At 39.4% G+C, this 22138-nt stretch overlaps 1 protein-coding gene across 3 annotated transcripts in view; it reads right to left on the bottom strand.

Annotated features, from left to right (window-relative positions):
- Window positions 1-22138, bottom strand: part of LOC149456200 (NXPE family member 1-like) — a 68615-nt gene that overhangs the window by 28707 nt on the left and 17770 nt on the right. For 2 of the 3 annotated variants that reach the window (XM_089685340.1, XM_089685343.1), the window contains exon 2: window positions 21175-21269. In XM_089685340.1, the coding sequence (XP_089541466.1) occupies window positions 21175-21269 (95 nt within the window). Of the gene's footprint in view, window positions 1-21174; window positions 21270-21356; window positions 21463-22138 lie in introns of those variants that run through there. The other variant, XM_089685341.1, reaches the window with a different exon arrangement.

Genomic DNA, 22138 nt, shown 5'->3' with positions numbered 1-22138 from the left:
TCTGCTCAGTTCTGTTATATATCTGAAATAGCTGACCCACAAGGTCGATACCATATTTTAATTTGCCACATAAACGACATTCCCTACACTCTAGTGAATGTTTATGGCCCCAACAATAATCAGATGTAATTCTATCACAAGCTTTATGCCACCATTTCTGGTCAAAAACAAGGCAGACTTCTCATTGGTGGAGACTTCAACGTGATTGGCAACCCTCTTCTAGACTCGTCTTCCAACTAACGATCCCCCAAACAAATTTTCAATCGATTCCTAAACGACCATGACCTCTATGATATCTGGAGATGCCAACACAGCGACGGGAAAGATTACACCTACTTCTCCCCTTCTCACCTGTCCTACTCCAGGATTGACTTTTTTTATCACAGATAAATGGACACTACAACTTGTAATGTCATCCAAAATCGGAACCATAACCTGGTCAGACCACGCTCCAATCAACATAACCTTAAATGACAATTAACACTCTGCAATTCCTCCCATCTGGAGACTGAACTCTACAATTCTAAAGAACCCAGAAAACCAAAAATACCTACTAGAAGCCCACAACCTCTTCTTCGATTGTAATGATACACTGGACATATCTATAACCACTCTATGGCCCGCTTACAAAGCTTACATGAGAGGTATCCTCATACAACTAAATTCCCGAATCAATAAACAACGATCCCAACAAATTGACCAACTTCTAAACTCCATAAAAATAAATGAAGAAATTAACAAAAAAAACCCAAATGCCTTCACTTCTAAATGCCTAACAGCAGATAGAAATAAACTCTGACTACTATTACTCCACAAATATCACCTCAACCTTCAAAAGACAAAATCACAATTCTATTCCCTGGGTAATAAAGCAAATTCACTTCTCACAAAAATAATTAAACAAAGACGGCTCAAATCCAAGATCACTCTAATTCAACACCCTACCACTCAAACTTCAATTACAAATTATTATCAAACCCTATATAATTTTAAAGATGATCCGGACACAACCCAACCGACAACCACATCCATACTTAAGTTCCTAGCAACCGTTAATCTTCCCCAACTCACTCCTACACAACTCACATCTATATCTGCACCGATATCTCCTGCAGAAATAGAGAAAACCATAAAAACATTACCTCTTAATAAATCTCCGGGAAATGATGGTTTCATGGACGAGTACTATAAAATATTCGCTCCCAATCTTGCACCACGTTTATCCGTTCTTTTCAACCAAGCCCCCTCCACAGGGCAATTCCCCAATGAAATGCTACAATCTATAACAACTATCCCCAAACCCGGTAAAAACCCCCAAGTGGTCCAGAATTACAGACCAATTTCACTACTGAACACAGACATCAAACTCTACGCCAAAATAATTGCCCAGAGATTGCTTACCCACCTCCCTACATTAATCCATCCAGACCAAGTGGGATTTATCCCTGGTAGACAAGCACCAGATGCATCCAGAAGACATATCACTTCTACATAAACTTGAAACCACTAGACAACCCTCCTTACTCCTATCTCTAGATGCTGAAAAAGCATTCGACCGAATACATTGGCAATTCATGAAACTCACACTTCAAAAATTTGGTATCACAGACTGGATGCTATCGGAAATTCTATCCCTTTACTCCAACCCTTCAGCCAGAGTACTAACTAACGGCACACTCTCCCAAACCTTCCATATATCCAATGGCACTAGACAAGGCTGCCCCCTATCTCCCATCATCTTTACTTTACTCATCGAACCCCTAGCATCCAAACTCAGAGATGACCCAACATTTACAGGCATTACACACCTCAAAAAAGAACACAAAATTAGCCTTTTTGCGGACATCATTCTGATGAGTACCAATCCCTACAAATCACTCCAAACGATTCGTACACATCTACACAACTACTCAGAAGTCTCATATTATAAACTCAACGAGCCCAAATCCTCTATACTAAATCTCTACACATCAGAGAAGACCCAAAAACTACTAACCAAACATTTCCCTTTCTCCTGGGAACACCATAGCATCCTTTACTTGGGGATCAAACTCACCACTACAACTGACCAACTATACGCCTCTAACCATAAAATACTACTTGAATCCATCCCACAGGAACTCAAAATTCTTCGCTCATCAACTCTATCGACATTGGGGAGAGTGGAAACTTTAAAAATGTGCATATTACCCAAGATCCTCTACATATTCTGCACTCTTCCCATCCCAGTCCTCAATATCTTCTTCTCCAAATTACAAGAATTCTTGCCAAATTCATGTGGAACTCAAAAAAACCCAAATGCACTACAAACCTATTAATACGCCCAACCTATAAAGGAGGAGCAGGCCTCCCTAATTTAAAATCATACTATAATGCCTCGCTTTTAGATCAGATTTATTTCTGGTGGCACCCAACTACTGAAAAAACATGGACTACCATGGAAACTCTCCCACATCTTCCGCCTACACCCGATAAAATTCTGTTCCTTCCACAAGCCTCTCAACACCAACTCATACCCAACCATCCATGTATACAAGCCTCCCTCCAAGCCTGGTATGATCTTTTAATCTTTTAACATTCAACCAGATACCAAACTAATTCCTACCCCAATTACACTTCATTATTCCCTCCTTAAACCTACTACAATGGGAAAAACAAGGCATCTCACACATTCGAGACATCTATACAAACAATAAATTGGACTCCTTCTCAACCCTCCAAGAAAAATTTTATCTCCCTAGCATGGAATCCTTCACTTACATGCGAATAGCGCACTCCCTACAAAAAATGAACATTTTGCATACATTGGCAATACCTACTATTACACTCAACTTCCTACAAAAACCATATTACCCAAAGAAAGGAATTCAACCTTTTATTTACTCATAGCCAATGCTCAGTTCACTCTAAAAACTACTTCTCTATCCAACTGGGAAATAACTCTCACACTACCGATACAACCACACACATGGGAAAGAACCTTCACTATCACCCACAAAGCCTCCAGATGCAGTTCCCACTGGGAATCATATATGAAAATTTTACACCAATGGTACCTAACACCTCCTAAACTCTGTTTATACTACTCTTAACATTCTCCCAACTGTTGGAGACAATGCAGAGAAATAGGATCAACTTTCCACATAATGTGGACATGTAAATCTCTCAAATCTTACTGGAACAAAGTTTTCCAATTGCTTTCTTCAATCACTGGAACCCCAGTGACCCCAAACCCAGCTCTCGCACTCCTACACATAGGAATTGACAAATTCCCTGCAGACTACCGCACCATCATCATCCATACATTAGCAGCTGCCAAAACCAACATCGCTAAATTGTGGAAATCATCCAAAACTCCTTCTCTCTCAGCTCTCCTTACTGACCTTAACTTCCAATGCGAGATGGAAAAAGGTCAGCCTTTCACAATTCCTCCTATCAAAAATTCAAATACCAATGGTCTCGATGGTTACAGAACCCCAACTGTACTATAAATTCATATCCATATAACCATATCATTCTAAAACCTATGCAATTGACGGTGTCTAGTTTCCCCCCCCTCCCCCTTCCCTTCTCCTGTCCCTTACCCACTTTATATACAATATTTTACCTAACCCTGGTTCACATCACACCAAGCATACCTCTCAGGTAAACAAAACCTACGTTTATGCTGTCCCTAGCCAATTGGTGGGGAATCTACTATGTATATACCTTGTTGTACTTAATGTGAACCACACTAACGTACCATATCTTGTTCTGTTGAAAATTTTTCAATAAAAATATTTAAATATAAAGTGTAAAATGTGGTGCTGCACTAATATGTGCAACATCCGGCGTCTTGGCGCAACTTCTGGTGTGGACGCCATCTGGGAACTCCTATCCAGATCAATGTAAAGTACACCCACAGCATGTGGGTATGTACAAAAGGCTTGTTATTTTAGAAAAAATGTGAGTGGGATTTGTAAATCTTCTATCTATTGAGTCATTAAAACGTTAATACACCATGGGAGCATTTTGTATTCTCTTTTTGGTCGAATGAGGAGCTATCACTTCTAGGACCACTGTGAGGAGGTTACATGCGGGACCTTGACCACCACTGAGGGAACTGACACAGCGGTGGACCTGACATCCGTTTGGAGAGATTCCGGGTTCCAGACCGGAGGTGTTTGATTATTATAAGGTATTTTGACCCTGCGGGGTCACCGCATGGAGGTGAGGGGCCATTGCACCTAGAGTGGGATTTATAGTATCCTGTTGCACATTTATGGTGATTACAGGACTATAGAACACCTCCACCGTTTGGATGGTTCTGGATATTTTCTATGAATTGGATATTTATTTCACCTTTGTGACTATTTAGGACACAATATTAATTTTGTGTTTCTGATTTTTTGTTCATGTTGGTTGGTTGATTAGCCACGGTTTATTTATATTTGTGGATATATGGAGTGTGAGGCACTGTTTGGCGTCACTTATTTCCATGCTTCTTTAGAACCCCCATTTGGGGTTATTGATCACCTCATTATTTATAGGCACTACAGCCTATTTTTTTTTTTTTTTTTGTTCACTTATCCCCGGTAAGGGGGTCACAATTTTGTGTATTTAGTGATTGTTAGTGATTTACAGGTGGGGAGCCTGATTCCTCTTTTTTTCACATTTACCATAATTTGTGGTTTCACAGATTCACTTTGTTTTATATCCCTCAGTGGGATCACTTTTAATGTTTTTATTCACCAGTTGACCTTGGGCATGTAGGTTATACATTTGTTTACATACTGATTCCTCTTTCCTTTTTCTTATGTTTAGCACAATTAGTGGATTCACTTCGTGTCTTATCCCTTAGTGGGATCACTGTCATTTCTCTTAATCAGTTGGTCTTAGGCATGTAAGATATACATGCATTTATGTCACTACATGGTATCTATTTACTGGTGTTGTTTAGTAGGTGCTTATTTAACCCATTTAGGAGAAGTGTTGCAGGTGTTTATTTTTGGATTTATTTCACTTATGGTGTTGATTTAATTTAATGAGTCAATATAATATTCATTTATAGGGGGGTATTGTTCACTCTTTTATATATATTGTTCAACACTTTATTCACATTGTGATCACTGTATAGTTTATTTATTAGCGCAGCACCACATTTTACACATTCAGTATTGATGATTTCATGAGGGAAGTGCAAAGAAGTATCCATCTAAAGTTATGTCACTATTGGAAAACAGCAAAGAATTGAAATTGTGAAGATAGAATCACTCAGGATACTATGAAAGTGGACGCTCCATACATCACTATCTTCCATATATGAAGAATACTTCTTATCAAAATAACAGTTTCCCAGCCATTCATTAAATCAACATGATGCAGCTAAGTGTGCAGGACGTTTTGTTCTTTGTTTTTATATTCACTGTTTTTATTTTTTTTATTGACTGTGTGTTCACCATGTATAATGCCCATCTTTTCAAAAGATCTTTTTGATCAAAATAAAGTAATTATTTGCAGCTATTATTGATGTTTATTGTTTACTCTGCATTGGATTTAAATATACCGCTCTTTTTTTGCAGTTTGCTCTAGTCAGCTGCTAACCTTTTTCTCTTATTGCTCTTTACACAACATTGCGCACTCTGACTTACTGTACATAGTCAGATACAAAAACAGTCTCTGGTAGGGCTGGGACAAGGGGTGGACGAGAGGGATGGCTGCCCTGGGCACAATAGTTTACTGTAGGGATGGGGGCGCCTTCCTTCTTTTACAAGGCTGACAGAAATAGTGATATCGGCAGTGATTTTGACAAGCGAGTGACTCCTGGGTGTAGGGATCCTATGGCCAGCAGTCATTTGCCTGTAACATTTGGACATAAGATCCTAAGCTTGCCCATCAGGAATGAGGGAGGTGCAGTTTAACATCTTTGCCCTGGGCGCTAGATGATCTTGTCCTAGCATTGGCTTGAATGCAAAATAACCTGTTTTTTCTTATGTGCTGTATTTCTTCAATGTGAGTGGCTTGCTGTCATTCAGTTGCAGATATATAAAGTCACCATTTAAACATGCAATCATAAAAAAGAAGAATGTTTATCTCACAGTTTCAGTTTGTAGTTTGCAGATCTCTGTTTCTGTGTCACACATGTGGGACGGGGGGCTGTTGGTGGTGAATGTTCCTCATGACTGTAAGCCCACCAGGTTTTTCTGGGCTATGATAGACACTGTGGGTGGGGTCACTCGCCGTCTACCTTTGCTGTTTTGTGCTCATCAATGCTCTGAGACAAGGTAGAGACCACTTTCAGGGAAAGTCAACCTTAAGGCAGTCCTCCAACTTAGAGATGGGCCGTATACTGTGTTCATTGAGTGAATAAGCCGGATTCCAACTAACGTCCTGGTCCCGTGTCAATGCACACCTTGACTGTAAATGTTGGCATTTAGGAGAGACATACTGAGCCTATGCCCACTCCACCTATCCAATGTATCTCTGTCACCTCACTCCCAGTGACAGAATAGGATCCCGCCTTGCACCTAGCGTGGACCTCGTGTGTGCACTTTGTTCTTCATACTCTCCAGTGCCTGATGGCTAGGATGTGCCCTCCATTTTGATAGTGTGGGGGGTGGCCTAAGCAAAACCCCTGTATTAGCCCTTCTAAAACTGCTGGCCCTGGATAAATCTGCACATAAATTTGCCAGGATCATGAATCTTAATCTACAGGACTGACCTCTAACCCATAGTAGTTTAATGTAACCTCATTACCACCAGTAAAGAAAGAATATATACAAAGTCACTTTGCCTTTACTTTATTGTAACTCTTGATTGTCAGTGATTTTTTTTAAATGTATGTAATTCTTTATTTAATATTTGAAGTATGTGGGGATGTACTGAAAAGACAAAGCGGGAAGATTGCTCAAGTCAATAGACACTTGCATCACATAGACCTTCAGGGTCGCACATGAAGAAGATTCCACATATACAGGATAAAAGATAGCTCAAGATTAGAAACTGGTGAAGTTGTGGCTCAATGTCTATGCAGAAACTCAGAAGTAGAAGTGAAGATTATGTGGAGAAAGTTAAAACACACAGAAAGGGGGAGATACAGTGGGGGAGGGGGAAAAGGGTAAAAAGAAAAGAAGGTAAGTGGGGAGTTGAAAAGGAAAAGAAAAGGGAGAGGGGGAATTGAGGGGCTGGGAGTGGACATGATTAGGGTTTGGAAGGAGAGATCCACTACACCACCCAACAAAAAAGAGAAAAAGGAGGATAGGGGGGCCAATAAGAAGTTAAGCAGAAGGTTGACGTGATTTAAGGGGTTTAGAGGGCCTGGTCAGACAGTAATGTCAGGTATTCAGACATGAAGATATACTCTTAAAAGGTAAATTCATGTTTTCCTGAATCATTCTCCCCTGTTTTGCAACAGGGTTGGATCTTTTTTTTCTTTTCTTTACTAGGGTCAACCATAGAGGTATATAGAGGTAACAAGATTTGGGGAGAGTGGAATTACCTTCATGGAGAAGGTGGATTAATAATTATTTCCTATATCTATGGAAATGTCCTGACAATAACTATTTATACACCGAGTTCCAAATTATTATGCAAATGATATTTTTCTAATTTACCTAAATAATTCATGTAAATAACAGTCAGCATAATTCTCATGTTATCAACTATTAAGAGTACAATTCAGATTTTATTGAACAAACCTCCTAATGATAACAGTATTTTTTTTAAACATAAAAAACTTACAGTGCACTGTTCCAAATTATTACGCACAGTAAGTTTCAAAACACTTTAGAGGTTGTAAAGAACTGAAAATTGTCATTTGTTGTGTTTGCAGCATATTTACTAAAATCAAAAGCTATTTCAATCAAACTTTTAACAACATTTTAACTCTTTAAACATTTTAACAGGTCACGTTACATTTTAACATAGGACCCTTTATTTGATAGCAGCTTCACAAGTCTTGCATCCATTGAACTTGTGAGTTTTTGGACAGTTTCTGCTTGAATTTGTTTGCAAGATGTCAGAATAGCCTCCCAGAGCTGCTGTTTGGATGTAAACTTCCTCCCACCCTCATAGATCTTTTGCTTGAGGATGCTCCAAAGGTTCTCAATAGGATTGAGGTCAGGGGAGGATGGAGGCCACACCATGACTTTCTCTCCTTTTATCCCCATAACAGCCATTGATGCAGAGGTATAATTTGCAGCATGAGATGGTGCATTATCATGCATGAAGATGATTTTATTACGGAAAGAATAGTTCTTCCTTCTGTACCAGGGAAGAAAGTGGTCAGTCATAAACTCCACATACTTTGCAGAGGTCATCTTTACACCTTCGGGGACCCTAAAGAGGCCGACCAACTCTGTTCCCATGATTCTGGCCCAAAACATGACTCCACCACCGTCTTGCTGACGTCGCAGCCTTGTTGGAACAGGGTGGCCGTCCACCAACCATCCACTACTCTATCCATCTGGACCATCCAGGGTTGCACGGCACTCATCAGTGAACAGGACTGTTTGAAAATTAGTCTTCATGTATTTTTCTGCCCAATGCAGCTGTTTCTGCTTGTGAGCATTGGTTAGTGGTGGCCGAATAGAAGGTTTATGCACAGTTGCAAGACTCTGGAGGACTCTACACCTTGATGTCCGTGGGACTCCAGAGGCACCAGCAGCTTCAAATATCTGTTTGTTGCTATGTAATGGTATTTTAGCAGCTGCTCTCTTGATCCGATGCATGGATCTGGCAGAAATCTTCCTCCATGTGCCTTTATCTGCACGAACCCGTCTGTGCTCTGAATCAGCCACAAATCTCTTAATAGTGCGATGATCATGCTTACGTTTTTGTGAAATATCTAATGTTTTTACACCTCGTCCAAGGCATTGAACTATTTCACTCTTTTCGGCAGCAGAGAGATCCTTTTTCTTCCGCATATTGCTTGAAAATGGTGCTCTGCTTAATAATGTGGAACACCGTCCTTTAGTAGTTTTTCCTTAAATTGGGCTCACCGGCCAATCTAATTATTACAGGTGCTCGAGATTGTTTTCAGTGATCAAAAGAGCCCTGACACACAATGCCATCCATGAGTTAAACTGAAAAACAAAATTTTTCATCTTTGTCTTTAAATAGAATTTGCATAATAATTTGGAACGCGGTGTAGAAGTCTTGACCTAGGTCTATATCTGTGAGTTTAAGAATTATGTCATGGACTTTATTCCAGAAGGAAAAGTGAACAACATACTGTATATAATGCAGTTCTCTCTCCTGTTATTCAGTAACTATTAAATTGCTCAATAAAAGAGATGGAGGCACCCTCCTAATACAAATCATACACAGTGTTGTGTTACAATCCAAATTTCAAATCCTCAAACTTCAAAAAATAATTTACCAAAATAAAGAATAACAATATATTAGTGATGGTGACACTCCCTCACAGTATGCGTGACTTTCCCAAAATATAATAACACTATACTGACGTAGTTGCAATATATGAGTGATGGTGACACCCCCTCACAAAGTAGAACAAATTTCTTCTTGTATTAAGAATCTAAAACCAGTGCTTAAAGAGGAGCTCCAGGGGGGTGAGGAAGAGGTCCGAACGTAGCTGAGGCAAACTGACTTGAAGGGGGCACGGGTACCTGTGAAAACCAGGTACCGGCTCCTTCATCCTCCCCAAAAAGTGCCAAATGTGGCAGTGGAGGGGAGGATGCAAACAACAAAACTTCCCCTTTTAGGTGAAGTTCTGGTTTAAGTCCACATAAATAATGATGGGATCCTCCAAATGTTTTTTAAGCAAAAAACGTTTTTCAAGTTTAACAAAACACATAGCAGTGGTACATCTTGGAGCAGTAAGGACAAAAATACAAAAGCATACTGACTTCGCAGTACAAAATGGTCAGGATACACAAAGTACATTGGAACAGCACCTTCTTCGCACATTCAAGAGATGGACAGTAACTCTGTTCCTATCCCAGTCCAAACAGCAAGTGATAGGCTCAGGGGGGATAACCCACATATAAATAATGATACAAGGAGTGAAAGAGAGAGAGAGAGAGAGAGAGAGAGAGAGAGAGGAAGGCAGGGGAATGGATAGAGGGAAGGGTGGGAAAAACCTTTAAGGGAGAGGGGAGAGGAAAAAAAAGGGATGGGGAGGGGAGAGGAGGACAAGGGGTAGAGGACCAGAGGAGGAGGAGAGAAAACGAAGGTGGGAGAAGGAGGAAAAGGAGTAGGGCACCCATAGACCGGAAGCGAGTGTTGGATTTACTGGTGGCAGAAAATACCTCATAAAAGACAGGTAAGCAGTAACCCTACAGAGATAGCTGTCTCGCCTTCACCAAAGCCACCTTTATCTTATTGAACTTATTGGGATAATTCCCAATGTGGCCCAGGTATGTCAGTTTTTACAAGGGCAGGGCAGCATTTCCATTGTTAAACACTTGGTGATTAGGCTTTTTCCATTGGAGTAAGATCGCCTTCCTAGCATATAACGCTGTGTAGAAGATAAGAGAAGCATTTAGGGCAAAGAGGCACCCTAGAATAATTTATTCTCAATAAGCAGACGGGTGAGTAATAAGCTTTGTGTAAAAACTTAAGTTGAATGAATCTATCCCATGCCAAGATCACCAATGGCAGATATTGTTGTATACCCTCTTCCCAATCATCATCAGCCAATGTAGGGATATCAGTTTGCCACAGGGAGTAAAGCTGTGATACTTTGGAGGTATCTAATTCTGCCAAAAGAGAGTATACGTCCGAGAGGAGTTTTTCGCTATCCCCTGACCTTAAAATGTCTTCTAAAGCAGAAACCTCGAGGAAACTGGGCCCCAAAGGCATGTGTCAGTTGAAGGAACCTAAAAAACATCCAATTAGGAAGGCCATATCTATGCTTGAGGTTATTGAAAGTAAGCAAATGTCCCAGGGAGACTATACCACCCAATGTTTTAATATCGTATCAAGCCCACACTATAGGGTCTGGAATGGAATGGAAGCGTGGTAAGGGGATCCTCCAATTTTACATGCAAATTCCAAAATGCGCATAAAGAGTCAACTTAACAGTACAATCTTCAGTCCTATGTGCAGTGAATCACCACATACTGTCCTCCACCATATGCGCCAACTGCTTATTATTATTATACAATATTTATAAAGCGCCAATAGTTCGCTCAGCGCTGTACATTACAAAGGGGGACAGAACATGTGACAGAACAATAACAATACAATGCAAAACATGAGGGGAGCGAGGGCCCTGCTCTTTTGAGCTTACAATCTAGGAGGGAGGGGATGGTGGCACAGGAGGAGATAGCTGTAGGGGATGGAGTGGTAGGAAGAGTGGAGGAGGTCGGCAAGTTAGCAGGGGGTGGAGTAGGCTTCCCTGAAGAGATGGGTTTTCAGGGTGCGCCTAAAGGAGAGGAGAGTAGGTGATAATCTGATGGGTTGGGGCAAGGAGTTCCAGAGGATGGGTGACACCCTGGAGAAGTCCTGGAGGCGGGCATGGGAGGAGGAGACCAGGAAACTAGAGAGAAGGAGGTCTTGTGAGGAGCGGAGTGTGCGTGCTGGGTGGTACTTGGATATTAGGTCAGTGATGTAGTTCGGGGCAGTGTGGTGGACGGCTTTGTACGTCAGTGTTAGGATTTTGAATTTGATCCGTTGCGCAATTGGAAGCCAGTTGAGGGATTGGCAGAGGGGGGTGGCAGAAATGGAGCCGTTGGAAAGGTGAATGAGTCTGGCAGCCATGTTCAGGATCAACTGAAGCGGGGATAGCCAGCGGCGAGGCAGGCCAGTGAAGAGGGAGTTGCAGTAATCGAGTCGTGATATGATGAGGGAGTGGATGAGCTGTTTAGTGGTTTCTGGGGTTAGGAACGTGCGGATTTTGGCGATGTTGCGGAGGTGGAGTCTGCACAAGCTTGTTAAAGATTGGACTTGGGGCTGGAAGGATAGGTTGGAGTCCAGATCGTAATGTATTGATCTATATATTGAATAAATTTAAAGCGCTTTATCCCTTTAAATGGAATCAATTCCTCCAGTAATCAGCTATCCTCCCAATGTGCCCAATTGGATCCATCTCATCAAGTGCTGAATTCAATTGAGCACCAGCGCTCAAACAAAGCAAGGCCATCATTGTGCTTATTGTTAAAAACTACTACATTTATTAAAAAGCTTTAAAAGTTTACATCCCCCATATGCTCAGTCTCCACTCAGCATGAGAGACTATCATGGAGGTTTCCCACACCGCTCCTGTGTGAACTCAGGCTATGGCAAGCCTGGATTCACACAGGAGCAGTGGGGAAACCGTATATTATTTTGACAGATATTGCATTCCTGTTCAAATTGCATGCTATTCTTGTGGTATTGAAGCAAATAGCACTGCAAAGTATTGGTTTTCCGGTATCGGGAGCATTTTCACGAGTACAAGTACTCGTGAAAATACTTGGTATTGGCACAGATACTGCTATCAGTATTGGTGCATCTCTAATTACTATTATTTGCAAAGATGGTGGTTATTTTGTGAGTATAAGAATCTAAGTGAACAGTCTGTGTCAGTGTTATGGATAGGAGGGGTGATTGCTAATACTACAATTGTTCTGTGTATGTGCATGTGGGAGTAAAGCATCAAGAGAGCGGTGCAGCAACTGTACCGATCCCTAAGGGTGTGTGCTGACATCTAAATAATTATAATCTGAAGAAGCAAGCGAGCACTTAAAACGAATTTAAGCTGCTAAACACCAAAAGGTACCATATAAAACCTCCAAATAGGTAATAAAAGCAGGGTGTAGAGCTAAAATCTGTACTTATATCAAATAATATAGATGCATAAAATAAAGTGACTTAGTGATGTAAAACGTGTCAATAATAAATGCATGCATGCACCATAAAAACGCATACAAACAACTCATATTAAATAAATTAGCATAAAGTGCGACATGAAGTGATGGCTGTGTTACTAAATGGTGACAAATCAGGTGCAAAGTTCCGGACTGGTAAATCAAACAATAGTCCACAATTAACGTGCGCAGGAGATCCTGATGATCTTCAAAAATCCAGTGGTCTGATCTGGTATTGTGGTGATTTGAATGACAAGACTGCGCACTCATCAGATACGCAATCGAACTGCGCATTTAGAAATACCAATTCCAGAGGACTGGAGATCCCTCTATGGTCTGGTCTGGTCAGGTGCCCCTCACTGCCTGGTAACCACTGCCACACATGATACGGCCGCTCTGTGGGTATTAGTAGCTTGCAAGGAGCTCCAAAAAAAGAGGCCAGATAGTGTAATACCTTCTAAACAGGTGATGTTTATTCAAGTGCAGCACAAACAATGGGTGTGAGGAAAACAAAACACTGACCATATGATGATGTTCAAGATGGCCGCTGGGGCCCAGAGGGTTCCCAGACGGGTACGATTAAAAAATATATGTCCCAGGGGAATGTGACTCCAGAAAGGTCTCATGGTGCAAGTGGAAAAGGGGAAATGGAAATCAGCCTGGAAAACAGCCCTAGATTATCGTTGGGCCTGAATAGTAGTAGTAGCCAACAAAGGTCAGAAAACATAGAGAGGAAGGACCTGGAAAATGACTTACAAGTGCCGAATAAGAGAGAAATGGCAGAAATGTTTAAAAACCTGGAAAAAGTCCTAAAGCAAGAAATGACAACTATACGACAGGATTTGGGGCATCTGTTATTGAGAGTGGAAGAAACGGAGGAAAAAGTTAAAAATCATACCCAAAACATGTCAGAGTTAGGAAAAAGGATTGCTACTATTGGGAACACTCAGAAAAATTGCTGTATAAGATGGAAGTTCAAGAAAATAGAGATAGGAAAAACAATCTTAGGATACGAGGAGTCCCAGAAATCTTTAAAGGAGAAGAATTGAGAGAAACAGTTTGTAAAATTTTTAACTCCATTCTGGATAGACCTGAAACAGAGTTAGTCAAGTTGGAGGGAGCCTATAGATCAGGAAAGTTTCATCAAGGAAAGGAGAAGGAAAAACCAAGAGATACAATTGCTCACCTGCACAAGTATGGGGAAAAGGAGGAGATTTGGAGAAGGGTCAAAGGAAAAACAATTATTAAGTATGGAGAAATGAACATTCAGATCTTTGCGGATTTATCACCTGAGACTTTGTGGAGAAGGAGATCTTTTAAACCCCTGCTTGAGCAGATGAGAGAACGGAATGTACACTATAGATGGGGTAAACCAGAGTGTTTAATCAGGTGGAAGAATGGTGTTACAGCATATCTGAGATTTCCAGAGGACCTGAGAGACTTTTGCGATAGACTGGAATTACATAGAACAATTATTAGTGGGTGGAAAGAAGAGGGAGAAATGGATGTTAGGGGAAAGGGGGTTTGGCAGACTTTTAGAACAGGGAAATGAGGAGAGGTAGAGAGGTGTGGGGTTTTTTTTTTCATCCCCTCACCACTTTTTCCTCCCGATGACGTTTCCTCTAGATGATGACTCATTAGGGCTTTGTGGGGGGGTTTTTTTTGTTTTTTTTCTCTTCACGCACTGTGGAAAATAAAGCTATTAGAAATAAACGGATAGATGGAGGGTAACTGGGGTGGTTGGAAGGAGGGAGTGGCGTTCATGAGTGGAGTTTAGCCCCAAGGTTCAATCAAGGGTGGGTATAGACCCACAAATGATTAATAGGCAAATTAGAGGCCTAAAAATGGGAGTAGAGGAGGGGGGAGGGGTATTGGGGAGTAACAGGGGAGGGTGGGTAGGAGGGAATGGGGAAGGGGTATTAAAATTAACACTCTGCATAAGGAAGGGAAGTACAAGGGAATTAAGGGTGGAAAATAGAAAATTGAGGAGAAAAAAAGAGATACAAGAAATATGGAAGAGTTACGGTTTATAACATATAATGTATATAGGCTGAATTGTCCCGGGAAAAGATTTAAGCTATTCAAGGAGTTGCAACATAGAGAAGCTTCTGTGGTCTTTCTGCAGGAGACACATCTCGAGATTAAGTCAAACATTAAGTTGAATTCTAGAAACTACCCAACATGGTTTTATGCAGATTCCCCAATTAAGAAAGCAAAGGGAGTAGCAATAGGGCTTGCAAAAAACATAAGATTTGAGCTGGAGGAAAGAGTAATAGATACAGAGGGGAGATTTCTGTTTTTGAGAGGTAGGTTACAAGAAATGGAATGTACAATTGCGAATATTTATTGTCCAAATAAGAGACCAGAGTTATATTTGAAAGGTGTTTTGAGAAAATTGATGGCCTTCAAAAAGGGGTGCTTGATAGTGGCAGGGGACTTGAATTTTTGTATGGATCCAAAAATGGATATGACCTCTCCGGTGCATCGAGAGGGAGGTAGGTCTCTGAGAATGTTAAAGAAGGTGATGCATGAGTGCCAACTGGTGGATATTTGGAGAATAATACATGGAAAAGAGAGAGACTATACCTTCTTCTCTAATGCACACGAGATGTACTCGAGATTGGACTATATATTGGTGGATCATCAACTTATCGAGATGGTGGCTAAAGTAGAGATAGAGGCAATGTCTCTTTCAGACCATGCCCCTGTTGCATTGAAATTAGGGTGGGGGAGGCGGCGGACAGGGGGTATTGGATGGAAGTTGAATGAGGCTCTTCTCCTGGATCAGGAGATTGATCAGAAGATTAGAGAAGAGATTGAAAGATTTTTTCAGGAGAATGAGACAGCGTTAGTGTCGGTGGCCACAGTATGGGAGTCCCACAAGGCCTACATAAGAGGTATACTGATTGCGTCAGGGGCAAAAAAGAAGAGGGAAAGAAGAGAGAAACTTGCTGGGCTGTTAAAAGAAATATTTGACATGGAGCAGATACATAAAAATAGAATAACAAAAGAGATAAGACAGAAGATAACAAAAAAGAAAGAAAAACTAGAGATTCTGATGGAAGAGGAGAGGAGAAGAGTTTTTAATAAAGTGGCAAGTGAGAGGTATAGATGAGACGATAGACCAGGAAAATATTTAATGAGAGCCTTGAGGAAAAAGAAAAACAGGAATTATATAGAAAAAATAAGAAACCCCAAGGCAGTAACAGTTCATTCTACTAAAGAGATTGCCAATGTGTTTATGGAATATTATAGCAAGCTGTATAATATCACTTCCCAGGATTCAATTAATAAAAGTGGAAATGTGAGTAGAGAAAAAAGAAGGATATATTTAAAAAATGCTGGACTATCGAAGTTAAGTGAAGATCAACTGATTTCCCTTGATTTAGAAATTATGCAGGAGGAAATAAAAATAGCATTAAAAAGTACTATGACGGGAAAAAGCCCAGGCCCAGATGGTTATACTGTGAGGTACTATAAAAAATATAGTGATTTGTTGATACCGAAATTGAAGAAATATATGAACGCTTTAGGTGGGGAGATGGAGATGAGGTGAGAATCTTTACAGGCCCATGTGGTGCTTATTCAAAAGGAAGGGAAGGATGCTTCTCAGTGCTCTAGCTATAGACCTATCTCACTTTTGAACATAGACACTAAGTTATATGCAAAGGTTTTAGCAAATAGGTTGAAAGATTTAATGCCAGCTTGGATCCAGGGGGACCAGGTGGGATTTGTACCAGGGAGGGAGGGTAGAGACAATGGGTTGAGAACTTTGTTGCTTATCCAAAAAGCCAGGAAGGGGAAAACTCCGGCGGTGGTGCTCTCAGCCGATGCTGAAAAGGCATTTGATAGAGTAGATTGGAGTTTTATGATGGACACTCTGGAGATTCTAGGATTGGGAGTTAGAATGAGAGAGTGGATAGGAAAATTGTATAGAGAGCCCTCCGTGGTTATTTTGGTTAACGGAGAGAGGTCGGAACTTATAGGGATGTCAAATGGAACAAGACAGGGATGCCCACTGTCCCCATTGTTGTATGTATTATCATTGGAACCTTTACTGGCAACAATTAGAAAAAATATGGACATAAAAGGAATTGAACATAAAGTGGCTGCTTTTGCGGACGATCTGTTGTTCTATGTGGGAAATCCTAGGATAACACTCCCAAATTTAATGAAGAGTTTAAAAGATTATGGGGAGTTATCAAATTTGAAAATTAACCCAACAAAAACTGAGATCTTAAATGTAAATCTTCCAAATAGTGAAAAAGAAAAGATACAAAAAGAATTCCCTTTTATATGGAAAGATAGAGAGATAAAATATCTAGGGGTTAAACTCACTGCTTCACATACGAACTTGTATAAGTTAAATTACATCTCACTTTTAAATAAGATTAACGAGGAACTGAAGAAATTAGGAGGAGGTAACCCGTCTTGGATAGGGCGCATAAATCTGATAAAAATGGTAATTGTACCTAAAATCCTATATAAATTCCAGATGATCCCAATTAGGCTTCCAGAGGTTTTTTTTTAAGGTAATTAAAAAGATGTTAACAAGATACATATGGAAAAATAAAAAACCTAGAATATCTTATGATTTGCTGAGTAGAAATAAAGAGAAGGGAGGATTGGGAGTGGCAGATATCAAGAGGTATTATAGAGCAGCAGTTCTTGCAAGAATTTATGACTGGACACACAATCCAGAGGGGAAAAGGTGGGTTAAAATTGAAAATGAATTAAGTGGAGTTAACTTGAGTAAAATCATATGGGCACCAGCACAATATAGAGGATTAAAAGATACCACGAGTGTTTATACATTAAATGTTTTAAGGGTTTGGGATAAATTGCACAAGCTTAGGAAGTGGGATTTTAATTCACAATTAATGTCACTGAGGAACACAGAGTATTTCCCCCCAGGTAGGGAGGAGAGCACAGGAAAATGGTTTATAAAGGATATTCAACTGAGGGATATTATGGAAGGGCAGGAATTGAGAACACTTAAGGAATTGAAAAGGGACAAAAGGGAACTTTTTTATTAAGATAGATGAGTGGAGATATCACCAATTAAAACACTTTGTTGGGAGTCTTCTGAAACCTTTGAGAGTAAAAAAGGATTGGAATATGTTTGAGATGGGAAACGGGGCACGGCAAAAGTTTATAAGATTCTCACTGAGTTAGACACACACACAAAGCCAATGTATATAACAAAATGGGAAAGGGACATGGGAATAGAGATAGACAAAGATAAACAGAGGAAAATATATAGATTAACACACGAGAACGTAAGTATGAGAGAGGTGGAGGTAAATTATAAGTGTTAAACAAGATGGCACATTTCACCGAACGTAGAATAAAAGATGAGTGGGGAGAATACACCAGAGTGTTGGAGGGGGTGTGGAAAGATAGGTATGTTATACCACATATGGTGGGAGTGCCCAAAGATTCAAGGTTTTTGGGAGACAATGGTTCGCTTAATTGGGATAATCTCTGGGATAAAGAAAGGATTGGATCCAGAGTTGTGCTTGTTACATGGTACAGAGTTATCAGTGAACAAATACAAAGATTCGGGCATATGGTATTATCTAAATGTGGCAAAGGGTCTGATACCTAAGTTTTGGCATAGCTCAGAGGTGCCGAAAGAAGAGGATTGGGCAGAAAGAGTGAATCAGATATGTAGAATGGAGAAACTGTATTATATGCAAGAAGACAAGATGGATGTATATTATAGGAGGTGGGGAAATGGGAAGATTTTGAGCCCAAGGTGAAATACATGAAGCAGTAGAGTGGGATATGTGAAAGTAACCCTTATTTAGGAAAAGATGTAATGGAGAGATGCAGAGTGGGTGGATTTATTATTTTTTTATTTATTTATTTATTTTTTCTTTGGGGGGGTAGGTTTCAGGGTGGGTGGGGATGGGTGGAGGGGGGTAATGGGAATAATGATAGCAGGGGATATAACGGATGGTAGTCTATGTTATATTGAGAGTAATGATGGAACATGTATTTTATATGTAAAACTAAAAAAAATTTAAATAAAAAAAAAAAAACTAGTCTCAATTTCCAGATATTGTAGGATCGAAGAGCAGACTTTAGCAAGCCATAGCTGATACAGGTTGCAGGAAAGAAAATCACTTGATCCCTCCATCAACACAGTCAATCACTACTGAGTTCTGACAGGCAGGAACCTGCCAACAGGCTGGTTGTATTGAAATTGATCGATGGATCGACTTCAGTACAACCAGCCTGCCCATAGATTGATTGATTCGATTCATCTATTGCTGGATTTTTTGCTCTAGCCATAATCAATGATTCAAAGAAAAAGGAAGCCTACAAAAAATTCCAGATAGAGCAAGTAAACATTTTATCCAGGTGGTATGCTTTTTACCTTGTTAATGTAAGTCAGTACGAAAACTGCAGCATGGTGTTCTTCGCTATTGCAAGCTGCAGTGAAACATGGCCATGTGTAAATGGGCAGTTTAATTCTAAATTGACCTAAAATGTCCAGAACATGGTACATTTATACTTATATTTAAACACAGCATCAAATCACCCTATAGTGACCCAGAAAAAGTTATCCACCTCCACCCTTGAAGGTTAATTAAACAAGATAATGAAACTTTTCCCTAAAACAACTAAATAACAAAGAAATAAACAAAAAATTAAAATTAAAATAAAATAAACCCACATAAAGCTATAAAACCATAAACAAATTGTTCCAAATGTCCAAAAATTCAAAAAGTACAAAAATAATAAATAATCCAAAAAAATAATAATCCAAAAAAATATGAATCCAAAAAAATATCAATCCAAAAAAATATATATATAATAATCCCCACAGGTGTAAATAATACTTTTCTGTCTTCTTTCATCTAACACTCCTTCTCAATATCCGCAAATCCTGATGACAGTACACCTCAAAAAAAAAAAAAACTTGACATAGTGTCATACCTTTTGCATAATACAACACAAGTGCCACACAGCATGCAAAATCCTTTATAAATGTGTATACTCTATACACATGCAAATATTTTATAGTGAATATAGATATAAGTGAAACACACTCATATAAAAAAGTGTCAAAACAACATGTGTAAAAACAACTCCCAATTAACACTGCAAGTGTGTATCTCAGTGATCACCTGAACCCAAAACAACACTCTCCAACTCATATGCTGATGGGTAATTACCCTATATCAAAAACATCAAGGCAGGACACCACTCTGGGTTAATTTCTCCTCAGGACGATTTTATCCAATGTTAGGGTTTTTTCTTCCACATTCAAGAAAATCCACAGTCACAGATAGTCTATAACATATCCTCCTTTATTAGTAACTCACATAGAATCTGGGTGAAAACAGCTCCTCCTCACAGGGATACAAGTGTGGACAGATTCAGGGAAACATTGGCCACATGTTCCCACTTCCAAGATGGCCACGATCGCACTTATGGTCAACGTCGATACGTCTGACGTCACGTGTCACTGACGCGTTTCGTCACTTCCTATGACTTTTTCAGAAGGGTAAGGACGTCTGCGCATCGACTCCTTATGTACCACCCTTCATACACTAACGGCACCTCTAAACGCCATCTTGGAAGCTGGAAAACGCTGCCCTCACTTATCTGCATAATGCCTTACTATTACAAATGATCTAAAGGCTATTCACATCTTATCCCAAACCCTGTGGAGCTATTTAGAACATAGAGAATGCAATTCAATATACAACATCGATTAAATTAAAAACGTCAGCATACATATATAAACATTTCAGTCAATTCTGTACATGTATATACTCCATGATATCATCCAACTGTATATGCTCCAAATAGATCTACCTCACCCCTTGAGCCAACCATACACAATAAGATCTAATACCATTCTAAAAATCCATAGAAACAAATCTATTCCCATTCATATATACATATTCATATATTGCACATACCACATGCCCCCTCTACTGGTCAAAATTTAAAACAGCCCTTATACTAAGTTACTTCCTTAATTTTGTTATACAACCCCCCATTAAATTATACAAATTCATAAATATCATCATATACCATATTAATATCAATATATACCTCTATCAATTGTTCATATATTCAGACACATATCCTAACACCTAATAAAATAAAATATATATTTTATTCTATTTTATACTAATACACTATAATTAAATACACATCTTCATATAATTCATGAATTTAAAACCACCCTTCTCTTACTTTTATAGATTTCAATCTTATATTATATTACCTCCATGGGTCATTTATAGGCAACTTGATACTGAGCATTTCATCTGACTTGAAGAAAAACGAAGACCACGCTTATAACTAGAGAAACTCTTTGAAAGCTTAATAGACAAAAGTATTATTAATCTCATAACGTTACCTTATTTTTTCGATAGTATATCGTGCTTGATAGGCAACACAAAACAGCAGTCACTATTAGAAGACGCTTGAATGTTAGTAGGAAAGCCATTCTACCTACAGGAGACAAAACAAAGATTAATTAGTTTGAAATTCTACATATGTATTTCTACATCAAAAAAGAAAGCTACAGAGAGCACTTACTATGCTGCTGATTTCAGCATTTCATTATGTTCAGTGTGAAATTTTTAGTGCAGAGCAAAGTTTTTAGTTCCATTTGTAACAGGTTGAACTGGATAGAATAATGACACAATTCAACCTTAGTTACTGTCTATATATAGGTAACTATGGGAGTGTACTAAACAATCTGATGAGCCCATGCCACTAAACTAACAATAGGCAACAAAGCAGGAAACAGTATTGCCTGTTGTTTTGCTTGTTTGGAAAGCCATAAAATAGCTTCTGGCGGTTTAGTATGGACTGGTTACTATTGGGAGAGTGCAATCTAGGAGATAAGAGAAGATATGGGGTTGAGAGAGAAAACAGGCACACAATATAGAAAATGGTAAGTGAGACTTAGCAGCAGTTAACAGGTGGGATAAGCAAGACAATTGATAAGAAAGATGATTAAAGCCCCATGCACACAATAAGAATATCAGATGAATGATCTTCCGGTTTTTTTTTTTGCATGCTAGTCTCATATTGAAAGTGAAGAGGTCATTAAAGTTTCGAAAATTTTTGTACGACAGAAGAAACATTCAAGAGTGATGTAATGTATTGTATTTGTTTGGATTTTGGGATGAAAACTAGACTGATTAAACAAAAATCGTACAATCTGGTATCGTACGGGAAACATTTGTATGCATGTCCCCTCGAATAATTTAGGGCGAAAGATGTGTACTAATTAGAGATGAGCGAATTATTCAAAAATTCGATTCGACTGATTCGGCGAATTCGTGAAAAAATTTCGATTCGAGTCGAATATA

Source organism: Staurois parvus, unplaced genomic scaffold (genome assembly GCF_062004578.1).
Source record: "Staurois parvus isolate SC_StPar_1 unplaced genomic scaffold, SC_StPar_1.0 ptg000371l, whole genome shotgun sequence".
Lineage (NCBI taxonomy): Eukaryota > Metazoa > Chordata > Amphibia > Anura > Ranidae > Staurois > Staurois parvus.
Note: the sequence above shows the minus strand (reverse complement) of the source record. Positions and strands in the feature narration are given on the sequence as shown.